Source organism: Chanos chanos, chromosome 7 (assembly GCF_902362185.1).
Source record: "Chanos chanos chromosome 7, fChaCha1.1, whole genome shotgun sequence".
In the NCBI taxonomy this organism is placed as follows: domain Eukaryota; kingdom Metazoa; phylum Chordata; class Actinopteri; order Gonorynchiformes; family Chanidae; genus Chanos; species Chanos chanos.
Window position 1 is genome coordinate 5,385,705 of NC_044501.1, and position 11,624 is coordinate 5,397,328.

General features: G+C 38.3%; 1 protein-coding gene across 1 annotated transcript; it reads right to left on the bottom strand.

The window, feature by feature from the left end:
- Positions 1-298: 298 nt before the first annotated feature.
- LOC115817221 (B-cell receptor CD22-like) lies at positions 299-5,253 on the bottom strand. Its single transcript, XM_030780489.1, has 6 exons — positions 5,211-5,253; positions 4,272-4,604; positions 3,852-4,103; positions 3,027-3,290; positions 2,481-2,533; positions 299-502 (listed from the first exon to the last, which is right to left on the bottom strand). The coding sequence occupies exons 1-6, from the start codon at positions 5,251-5,253 to the stop codon at positions 299-301; spliced, it is 1,149 nt and encodes a 382-aa protein (XP_030636349.1).
- Between the last annotated feature and the right edge of the window lie 6,371 nt (positions 5,254-11,624).

Here is an 11,624-nt window from a genome sequence, read left to right on the forward strand (position 1 = left end):
AGAAGCATTTCTAATTATAAGTCGATTTACCGAAAGGGAATAGTTCAGTTAATAATTTTACATTGGTCTTAGCATTGCATTAGAAACATTATAGTTAACATTTAAACAATGAATGCATGAGTAAAATTTTAAAATATGTAAATGTAAATGACAACTGTCACAAAATCCTCAACCCAACAGACAGCCCATAAACAGCATTGTGGAGTGAATAAAGAAACAAAATAAAGAGGAAACCTCCAAGCTCCACTGTCACTGAATGTCATGTGCCTGTGTTGTTTTCATGACATTGTCCCCATGTCTACATGTTAGCATATGTATCATCATTAACAATGTTAGAGACACGACGTGATGACTCAGGTTCTGAAAAAGAAACGTTGGCATACACTTCATCATCCTGACTGGCTGAGACATCCTGATTGGCTGGGTCATCTTGAGTGTCTGGTTCATGTGATGTGGTGTCATCACTCAAGCCCCTTGGTGGTTCATCATTATACAGACAGTTCTGAAAGACACATTAGAAAAGTGAGGGGTTTTTTTAAGAGTTTTTATACGACATAAACCTAGATAATTATTCATTCTAGAGTATTTAGAAGATGACTTGAGAATTCCTGTTAAAAAGAAATTCTGGGTAAAAAAGAAGTAAAACAAAAAAACAAACAAACAAAAAAAAGTAAATCACTTCTCAGTGTTAGCTTTTTAAGTGCAGCTTTAACAAACTCGCTGTTACATCACAATACCCAACACAAAGTTCAGGTTAACTTCTCTTTTTACTCAACATCAGAAAAGCAATCAAACAGCACTGAGCACATGTTTCCAGCTCCTGTCTTAATTCATTACCAACATTAACAGTGGTTTCCTGCATGACTTGAGTTTTATATCAGTTGATGAAGCACCAATAACTCAACACACAGATATAAAATGTTCCTCCCCCATACTCTGCAGTGGCCCATTGTAAAGCTCCTTAACCAAACAGGGGAGATTTTCACTTTCTTGGCCTGTGCTGATGCAGGGGTTAATCAAGGGCAACTGCAGGATAATCATCCCTAGTGTTTTCACCAAACAGTTTCCTCCAGTAGAAAACAAGACAGTGGCACAGAGAGAGACAGCAACAGGTGAAATTTTGAAGTAAATTTGACCTCATGTATTATTGAGTGAACTTTACCCAAACTTTGCAAATGTCTCTTACTAAAATATATTAGGTAAAGCCAACATAGATTTCCTCCATATATTTTATCTGCTTTCTGAATGCAAATGACTGTTTTAAAATCAGGTTTTATTTACTAATCATTTATAGTTCTTTGTATGTAACAGTTTTTATTTTCTAAACGCAAATGTTCTAGGCAACACATACAAAACAACAGTAATACTATTAAATCATTCTCATCAAATTAACTGTTTCAGTAACAATGTGTAAAAAAATTGTTCAAAGCAAAACTTCAATCTCTGCCATTTTAAGACATTACCATAGCATTTAACATAACGGTTATACTAAACTGGAAGTTCTGCACATATTCTGCGCAAGGCATCGTGGGACTTTGGAATATTGTGGACAGGACATTAACTGTTTTTGAGTAAATTTACAAAACATGTTCTATTCGTTAGTTTTTACATTAACATTCTACTACATCTTACATAAAGATGAACTAATACCTAACGTCTCTTCACTAGCGTATGTTTTCCTGCTTAAAAGAAGGTAACAGAGAGAAGTATATCCAATATTATTAGAGAAAATGAGAGAGCCTATTCATTTTATGTAGAATTTATGCATTTATCTGTGGTGTATTTACAGCACCCCAGAGTTCTTCTCTAAAGTGCAGTAGAGATTCTGTGTGTCGATGGTCTGACACAGGAGACTGTGGCCGTGTCATGGAGAAACCCACGGGTAAAAAGATGAAAATAAATAAACAAATAGATAAATAAGTAAAGTATAAATAAGTATAAAACTGAGACAGTAGCATTGAAGTCCATCATCCCCATTGACCAAACCTTACATCTCACTTGACTTACCACAAGAAAAGCAAACAAACAATGTTCAACACATGTTCCCAGTGTTCTGTGTTCTGCCATAATTAGTTAACAACACTTATGCCAATTCTCCTACACTATTTTTGAAACTCATATAAGATGTACTGTATTGTAACAGTTAGCTTCTTGCTGTATTGCTCCAATTCCTCTAGAGGGCACTCTAACATGGCAGCTGACACACTGATATTTGCTAAAGATAAGGCCAACAGATTTGAGCTCCATGTTGTGCAAAAACAGAGATGTGACCACAACCAAAACTCAACAAAGCACTAAACCAGACTGAGCTCAGAATATCTACTCGGGATGGTTCTGAACTGAAAGCACCTGAACTGGACTGAACCTAAAAAGATCAAAGTGTGCAAGCACTGACCTACTGATTATACTTTTTATTGAATGCATCAATATAATCTTCATATTTTCATTTCCGTTTAAAAGCTTCAGCGTGAGTCAGTTACTTGCAAAAGCAGATAAGTATAACGTGGCACTGTAACAGTACTCAGGTAACACCCTGAGAGATTCAGCAATAAATAAAACAGCAACCAAAACAACAGCAATGACACCATCATCATCATCATCATCATCAACAACAACAATAATAATAATAAACAAGAATACGTGCCTGTTTTGAACTTTGTTCTGCAGGATTGCTCCCCCTTTTCTTCTTTCTACACGTACACAAATGAATGAAGATATGATGAGGAAATAATATTTTTGCCAACCGTATATTTTTCTCTTTCTTTTCTTCCCCTTTTTTTTGCTCATTTCTACAAACATATTCAGAGGTAGCCAAGTATGAGTCACTGAGATTTTGAATGTAATATTTCCCACATGTTGACTGACCTCATCCACATTAAACCAATGAGAAGTAGAGTTCCTCCACACACTGTGATCCCAGTAACTGTATAAATGACAGTGTTGTAGTCTCCTGAGAAAACAAAGTCCAAATCACTTCATCATAGCTCTAGTTAAGACAGATTTCATATCTATGACAGTTTCCATACCTTTCAGTGTGATTGGTACAGCAGTGGTTTTCTGAGAGCCATGTTTATTCTGGGCCTCACAGTAGTACAGTCCACTGTTACTGGACTGAATGTTGTTGATGATGTAACTCTGTCCATATCCTACAGGTGAAGTTACATTCTCTTTATACCAGGTGTAGTTTATCTGTGGTGGATTAGCATCACTGCTACAGGTCAGAGTCACTGAACTTCCCTCCACTATTTCACCAGAGGCATTGACTGAGACTGTGGTACTTCTTGGAGGATCTAGAGAAAACAAAATATACAAAACACACAGTCACATTTGAGGTATTAATGAAACACAAACATGAAGAGTCACATCATATCTTACTTACATAAAACATTAAGGGATATGGTATTTGAATACTGATGGCCACGGTGATTACTGGACTTGCACTGATATTCTCCACTGTCCTCAGAGCTGATCTTGTTGATCCTGTAGGTCCCTTCTATTTCTATAGTGACAGTTTCATTCTTCTTAAACCAGGTGTAGTTGGCTGGTGGATTAGCATCACTGCTGCAGGTCAGAGTCACTGGACTGCCCTCCACTATTTCACCAGAGGGACTGACTGACACTGTGGTATTACTTGGAGCATCTAAATAAATAAAAAAAAAGTTCAGCAAAATAATAAATGCTGCAGTTTTAGAATGGCAAACTCTTTGTGAATAAAATGTCTTTCTTTTCACCAATTCAGAAAAGTATCTAATGAGAGAAATATATGGGCAATGTGTGTAACATTAGGCTACATGAACGCATGTAATAATAAATTCATAATAAAAATGTTTGATCAAAACTTTTTCACTCACGTATGACATTGAGGGTGACAGCAGGAGAGGGAAGATTCTCATGGCCTTGTACAGCACACATATAACTGCCTCTATCCTCAGAGCTGACTGACTGGAGAGAGAGTTCATTGTTCTTCATGGTTGTCCTTGTTAAATCATGTCCATTTTTATACCAGATGAAGGTTGGTGTGTTACTCAGAGAACAGGTGGTATTACATTTCAGAGTGACTGTATCACCCTCCATCACTCTCTCTGGAGTCTCCACCTGTAGGTCTGAAAACAGGAGAGAATAGAGAAGATCTCAGATTCAGTCAAACCATCCTATGGATAATGGGAGTTATCTGTCAGTTTAGTCTGTCAGTACACTCAGTGTAAACACAACTGATGGGCTTTTTATACAGTTTACAGACAGAACAGAAGATTTTCTGTGTGAAAACGTACCTGTAACTGACAGTCTAACTCCAGATTGACCAAGCCACCTGTCCTTATCTGTAATAAATCTGAATCGATATCTCCTTGAATGTGTCTGAGTCACATTAATCAGTTTCATGGTACAGCTTGACCGTTTATCTCCAAGGTAATGAAACCTGCCTTTATAATCTATGTCTTCAGACAAATCAGAGGGGTTCTCAACTTCATGCTTTGTCCAGAAAACTCTTTCGACTGTATTATCATTGGCATATGTGTAGGAGCAGGACATGGTTACTGATGAACCCTTCAGGACACAGATACTATCAGGATTATAAGTGACACCCCAGTTCTGACCGTAAACACCTGAAACACATAGAACCCACATTATCATCATCATCATCATCATCATCATCATCATCAAATATGATCCATAATGATACATTAAAAGAGCATCATTTGTGTCTAAACAAATGTGGTGTGAGCAAAGTGTCTGGATAAGTGAATTCAGAGTAAATGACATTCATGGTTGAGTAAGGTTTGATAGTAAGTTTAATGAAAACTTTGTTGGAGCTGTAACATTTGAGTTTGTTTGTGTGACTAGAGATCACAGAGTGATACTGTGTGTAAGTTACTGAGCCAAGATCAAACTGAGAGCCAGTCAGAAGGCGGAAGAAAAAGAAGAAAGCTTTTTTTTAATTATTTTTTGTCTAGATTTGTTAGCTGTATGGTCATTGTACAAAGAAGTCTTAAGCACAGTTTCACAGTCTCTCTGATCCATTTCACATACATTCATCTCATACTGTAGAACCTTTCTTAGTGAAATACAAAGCACAGAACATAGCTCATAGAGACCAGTGAGACATTTATACTCTAGTGCTGGTACGTTTCAAATGCATTCATTTTCTGCAGTCCGAGTTTTTTCTTTATTCCACTTCATTTTTAAAGAATAATGAAAGAGAACAGACTCACCCTGAACCATAAACAGAAAGACCAGAGAATGAGGAAGAGACATTTCAAATGATGGCATCACAATAACCTGTGTAATAATATTGTTTTTTGTTTTTATAATTGCTCATAACAATAGAGAAAGCAAAAACACTTTCACACATCATTATCACTGGTTTCAATGTTATGTAAAACATACATTTCAAATATAGTTCGTTATTCTAAAATGTTTTCCTAATTGCTTATTACTCCAACTACAGGTACAGTAAAGTCAAAGACATGTGTCAATTCATTTCTCACATTACTCAGCAGATGAGGGCTTAATATTATATTCCATTTGAGATTTAGTTTTTTAAAACTGCAAAAGCTCTTTAAGAAAGAAAGGTTATTGTCTTGTGTCTCTTACCATGGTGTTGCAGGTCTTAGCACCATCATCTGACTGCCAAACTGAAGTTGTCACACATATAAATATAATCTACCCAACAATCTGTCCTTAGAGAGTGTGGTTAACACATTTCACCGTACACTTCTTCCTCACCTCTTCTGCTCGTGTTAAAACATCTCTCTTTCTCAAACAAGTCGCCTAATATCAAGCTGCACCTAGAAAACATCCCTCTTCTTCTCTGATAAATCTTTCTTTTCTCTTTCTGATCAGAATTCCTCTAGTTTCTCTTTGTCTTTACAGAGATGATTCACTGAATAATCACCATTTGGATTTAAACAACCGGAAGACTGAACTATCCAAGCAAAACATTTTATGAACTATTAGTGTTTTTAATTTCCTCTTATACATGAATCAAAAATCGTTATGATAATATAAGAATGCTTCATTCATCTTAGTATGAAAGGGTTAATGAATAACTTACGCCAAAAGGCTTGGGGCTTGATCATAATTCACAGTAATACAAAGGGGAGCTGAAACTCTACCCCTTCTCTTAGAGAGAGGGGCGTTTCACAAGTTTTTTTTTTTTTTAGACATGATTGGTGCCATGACTACTGAACAACTTCACTTCCTGTAAAGAGCTAAAAACAGAAAAACAAGGTAATAAAAATATATCATAAAAATGAAAGCATCTCTCTTATGGTGCTAATTTTAAATAGCCAAACAAAAAATTCAAAAATGGTCTGAAAGCGCAAAAATTTCAAAGATGGTCTAAGACTACACATTTCTTTGAATACTTTAGTTCAGGTCATGAGTAAAATATACCATTTCTTTACATGTTTTGGTAGAACATGTGCTTTGTCAGTATTTAGTCAGACACAGTAAGCTCATGAAAACATTAAAGCTAGTTTGATAATTACATAACGAAGAGAATTTTTTCCTCATGTTTGTACTAGTGTCTCTTTCTCTCTCTGTCTCTATCTGCATTTAGAATAACATCCTCAGTGTTTGTGGTTTTAAATGGCGTTCACTTTGTTTGTCCTTCTCAGTGTGAAGGTGACAATAACACCGAAAAAGAGAGCTTAATACATCCACTTGAGACACACAATCACATGTACACACACACACACACACACATACACACACACACATACACACACACATATGTAGTTTCCATTTCACACACAGCATATTTTGTGTAGGTGGGTGAGGGAAGGTGTTCCCTCAAACTGCCTTTTCTCTCAGATCAGTGACAGTTTTGTCGAAATGAGCTCCACCCAGTAACATAGAGCAGTTTGATTACACTTCCTCATCCATTCAGTCCTGACCAATCCACTCAATCCTGACCAAGCATAACGACTCCAGCACTACCAACCATTCAACGTCTGAGAGAACAAGAGGGTCTTAACACAGGTCTAATATGAAAAAGAAACTTCTGGCATGAAGATTAAAAGGTGACTCATGGCCAGAGTTTCAAAAGCTACATCTGAGCATTTGATAACAGAGTCATTGAATCTGTCTTCTGAAATGTTTAGAGAGAGAGAGAGAAGGAGGGAGAAACAGAGAGAAACTGAGAGAGAAAATATGAAAAGGCTTTCTATTGTTCATTAAGGATCAGTCCTAGAGAGGTGATCATGTCCATTATTGTGTAAATTTCAGCCTTGAAACAGACAGGAGAAGTGAGTGTATTGACTCTAATCTTTACTCCAACCGTAACCGTTGTCATGCCTTCAACACTGCCCCTAGTGTTATAGCATATAATTGCTGCTAAGACAGGAAGAACGGTGATGATGGTGACACTTAAAGTGAAGATGTCCCTCTTCTGGATAAAGTAGGAATCCGCTGGCTTAACTTTAAGGATTGAATCCTTTTGACAGCATCATCAATGCAAACAGAAGGACCGCCAAAGAAGGACCACTGTGCTACTGAAAAGGCTTGTGGAACAGCATGCACAGTTAAAACAAACACACACACACACACGCATACAAACAAACACATCATTTGAAAATAATTTAAAGTCACAAGTCTTCATATTCAGGGTCAGCACATCTTCCTCACACACACACACCACCCTGTCTTTCCCGTTACTTTGAATTGAGTAGCAGGAAACAGGAAACACATCTTTTTTCATCATTTGATTAAGTCTTATATGAACAAATGGTTTGTGGTCAGGCATCCACTATTACAGGTTCATGTGGAGCAGGGGTGTGAAAGGACCGGGGTCCTACTGACTTTTGTTTTCACCTCTTAGTTACCTGTTGATTTTCACCTTGAAAACAGGTGTGGTCACTCTTCAGCCAATCAGAGATTCTATTTAGCTGGTCTACAAGAAAAACAGCAGGACCCCGGCACTCCAGGACCGGAGTTTGACACCCCTGATGTGGAGTCTGCAGGAACGTGATGACATCTAGTGGCTGGAATGAGTAAGTTCAAGTTTTCGAGTGAGTGAGTGAGTGAGTGTGAGTGGGCAGAGTGACTGACATGTTTCTCTTTACCATGACTAAAAATGTAAATAAATAAATTCCAGTTTTCACATTGCTATTTTGTCTCCCCAATTTATTCTTTTTAATTCCTATATTCATGACCAAAGTCACAGTGGACGTGACAAGATGACTCCTGCTGTCTTTTCTTTTCTTCTCTTTTTGTGGAAAAGGTTTTCTGTCATTTCTGTACATTTATCATTTACTTGTTGGTGCATTGTGTCCTGCTGTTCTATTGTACTCTGTGTCCGTCAATCACAGGGTTCTCCCTTCTCCTGGTGGCCAATTACTGTTCACTTCCCTTTGGTTCTGTGTTAACTTCGGAGATGCAAGTGTGAGCCAGCCAAAAAGGTAGAATCAGACCCCGTTTATTTCCTCCTTTTAGATTAACTTAAGTTCACAATATCTATCTTTTTGAATTCCCATGTTGTTTGAAGTGGAGAGAAAATTTATCTGTAAGCACTTTCGATCTGTGTGAAATACTATCAGAAGTTGCTAACTTCCTAATTACCCTCCTTGTTGTATTTGTATGTACTGATGTGCTAATGCCAGAGGTGGACAAAGTAAACAACTCCATTACTTGAGTCAAAGTATAGATACTCCTGGTCAAATATTACTCCAATACAAGTAAAAGTTGTTCAGTTCAATTTTTACTTGTGTTTAAGTACTGGAGTACTTGCTTTCAAAAATACTTAAATATTCAAAAGTACATTTTCTTTTTAATGTCATTGCATTGTTGTATTGTTGCAACAATGCATTAACAGAGTCCAATGACTCTGAAACAACCTAATGAATGCACTGACTTGCTTGTAGAACCTGCAGAATAAAAAGCTTGTGGAATATGCTACACAGCCTATGGAAACACAGTTGAATCAAATGCTTCTTCTATAAAAGACAGTGTATAGCTTCAGTTAAACAGGCACTAGGTTAACTCAAAAGGATAAATAGGTTAACTTAAAAGGATAAATACGTCATAATGTTGTAGACTAGATTAATTTTACTTCTACTACATAGCATTTTCTGAATTGTGAAACAGCTGGATGACCATCATCACCGCTTGATTCCTGCCCCCCTCATCTTATTGGGACAGGGTCCTACGTGAATCCACTGACCTTACAAATATTACTGTGTTTACCTGACAAGATAAAAACATATATTTCTGAAGGGATTTTTGTCAGTAACGTTAACTCGGCATTTTCGCTAGCTAACTATTAGTATGCGTCAGCAGTGGATTCACACAGGACCCGGTGTTATGCCCCAAATGGTTTTCAAGTCAACTGGTTTCCGTACGTGTTCACACACTGTGTTAACAGTAGAAGTTGTAGTCTGCCTCTGTCACCAGATTCGTCACACATTCACAAACATATAAATCGCAATTTTCAAGTCACATCTCATATCTACTGTGGCAAATGATTGTAAGTGTCAGGCGAACACGGCGCGCGAACACATACGGGAAGCAATTAGCTTGGAAACCAGTTGATTTCAAAAATCTCAGACATGGAGTTAAGATATGGCCATGGCTTCATCTTCACCATTTTCATCTTCCATTGTAGTAGCCCTACAGTAAAACCACCAAGTTCAGTTGTTAAAAAAAATGCAGCACGCACTTGACTGACAGCATTGGAGTAGTTTACTGTGATTGGTTTTTCCCGTGATGAACACAATATGGCCTATTGCATTTTAGAAAAGAAAATTTGTCTGCTGACTTCAAAGCTATGCGTTAAAGTAACGAGTAACGAGAACCTTCATAGAAATGTAGTGGAGTGAAAAATAAAATATTTGTGTTTCAAATGTAGTGGAGTAAAAGTCATAAGTTTCCACAGAAAATAACACTCAAGTAAAGTACAGATACTCGAAAAATGGACTTAAGTACAGTACTCATGTGCTTCATTACAATCCATCCCTGGCTTACGCTAGCATACTAGCATATCAGCTAATGTTCATTCGTGGATATATTGGTTACAAGAGCTTTGAGCAGACATTATCTGGCACTGTCTCATTGTTAGCGTATTAGTAAAGGCCCAGAACATTTCATATAACTGTTCCCCACCTGTGTTACAGTTTAATTCAGTGTAAGTTTGTTTTGAATTCAGTATCTTAGTTATGTCCATTTTTCTTCTCTTGTATTGTCATTGTATTTGTCTTTGTCAGAAACCACATCCATAAACAACAGTAAGCCATAGGTGCATGTGGTTGGTATATTGGAATTAATGAAGAGAAATTCCTAACTTCATCCCTGACTGGATGCCCTGTGGCAATTCCAAGCTCCTCCGAATCTGCAAACTAGCTCGTCAGTCAAGTTTTTAGAATTACCCACTTCACAAACTGGTCCTTCCAGCCGGATTGGGGGAATTACCACAGTAATGATTTTCTCCAGTCATGACAACAGTCAGCATGAGAATGATTGATTGCCCATAGTCAGTCCTAGAAGAAAGGTTCATCCCCCAAGTTAACTTGTGCTCTATGATCTTTCCAGTAATAGCAGAAGAAAGCATGCTTCAACCACCAGACCACACACTCCTCAACACGAAGATAGTGATTCAGAGTGAGAAGACTCACTGGGCCCTAGGGAACCATTCTGCCAGCCACCGAGCTCTTGGACACTGATGGACTCATGGAGCCCTCGTACAGAGGTAGAGCAAGAGAATGCAACTCTATGTATGGAAAATGAGAATCATCGCCACACCATCCAACGACTCATGGATGACAGGTACAACCTTTAAAGGCATACGGATCAGAAAGAAATAGAGGAGCTGTGATGTAGCAGCTATCAGCTATCTGAAGTAATGAAGGTATTCAGGGACATGGAGCGTAAGATGGAACAGCTCATGGTTAGCAAGCCTGCTGAGCAGCTGAAGGCTCCAAGGCAAGAAGAGTATGATTCACCACTTGCCCAGACTCCTACTCTGAAACCGACAGTCAGTGCACATCAGAGAACTAACATATGAGAGACAGCATCCGACCAGCCTACACCTATGCCTAGAGGTAAGTCTTTAAGCCTAGCTAGCAAGCAGCATGTATGACAGCTGGAGTCAGCAACAGGTTAGAGAAGCCACAGAACTCCATTAAACCTCCAGTCGCGGCTCCACGGCGATCAGTCACTTCAAGATCCTTCAGAGAAGATTATGCTGAGTCATAGGGTGGTGCGTCAGAAGAAAGTGATGAGTCTCAGGTTATTCCTACTCATTGGTCAGGCTACAAATTTGCTCCCTCCAAGACTGCTCGATTGAGAGACAGGAACTCCAGCTCAGTGAGACAGGAGTCACAAGAGTATAGCACTCCTAGACAGGAACTGAGCTCTCCAACGGTGGTGAATTATGACAGGACCTACAGAGGACCTACCCCAACTATCCCTGACTTTGTGCGTCCAGACCCCAGAGAATTCTCCCAGTTAAGAACAGCCGTGGAGAATATTTTGCCTTCTGACGCTACAGAGAGATTTAAGTTTCAGGTGCTCACAAGTCACTTAAAATTAGAAGAAGCTGATCTCCGTGTATGGGCAGCCACATCAGCTGGCTCTAACCAGAATAGCTGAACTGATGGATGGATCTAGCATCAAAAGTAGTGATGTGAAGG

Coding starts and splice junctions, on each gene's coding strand:
- LOC115817221 (XM_030780489.1), bottom strand. CDS start 5,253: ATGTCTCTTCCTCATTCTCTGGTCTTTCTGTTTATGGTTCAGG. Junction 4,104..4,271: donor AGTTAGACTGTCAGTTACAG/GTACGTTTTCAC, acceptor TCCTGTTTTCAG/ACCTACAGGTGGAGACTCCA. Junction 2,534..3,026: donor TGTACCAATCACACTGAAAG/GTATGGAAACTG, acceptor TGAATCTCTCAG/GGTGTTACCTGAGTACTGTT.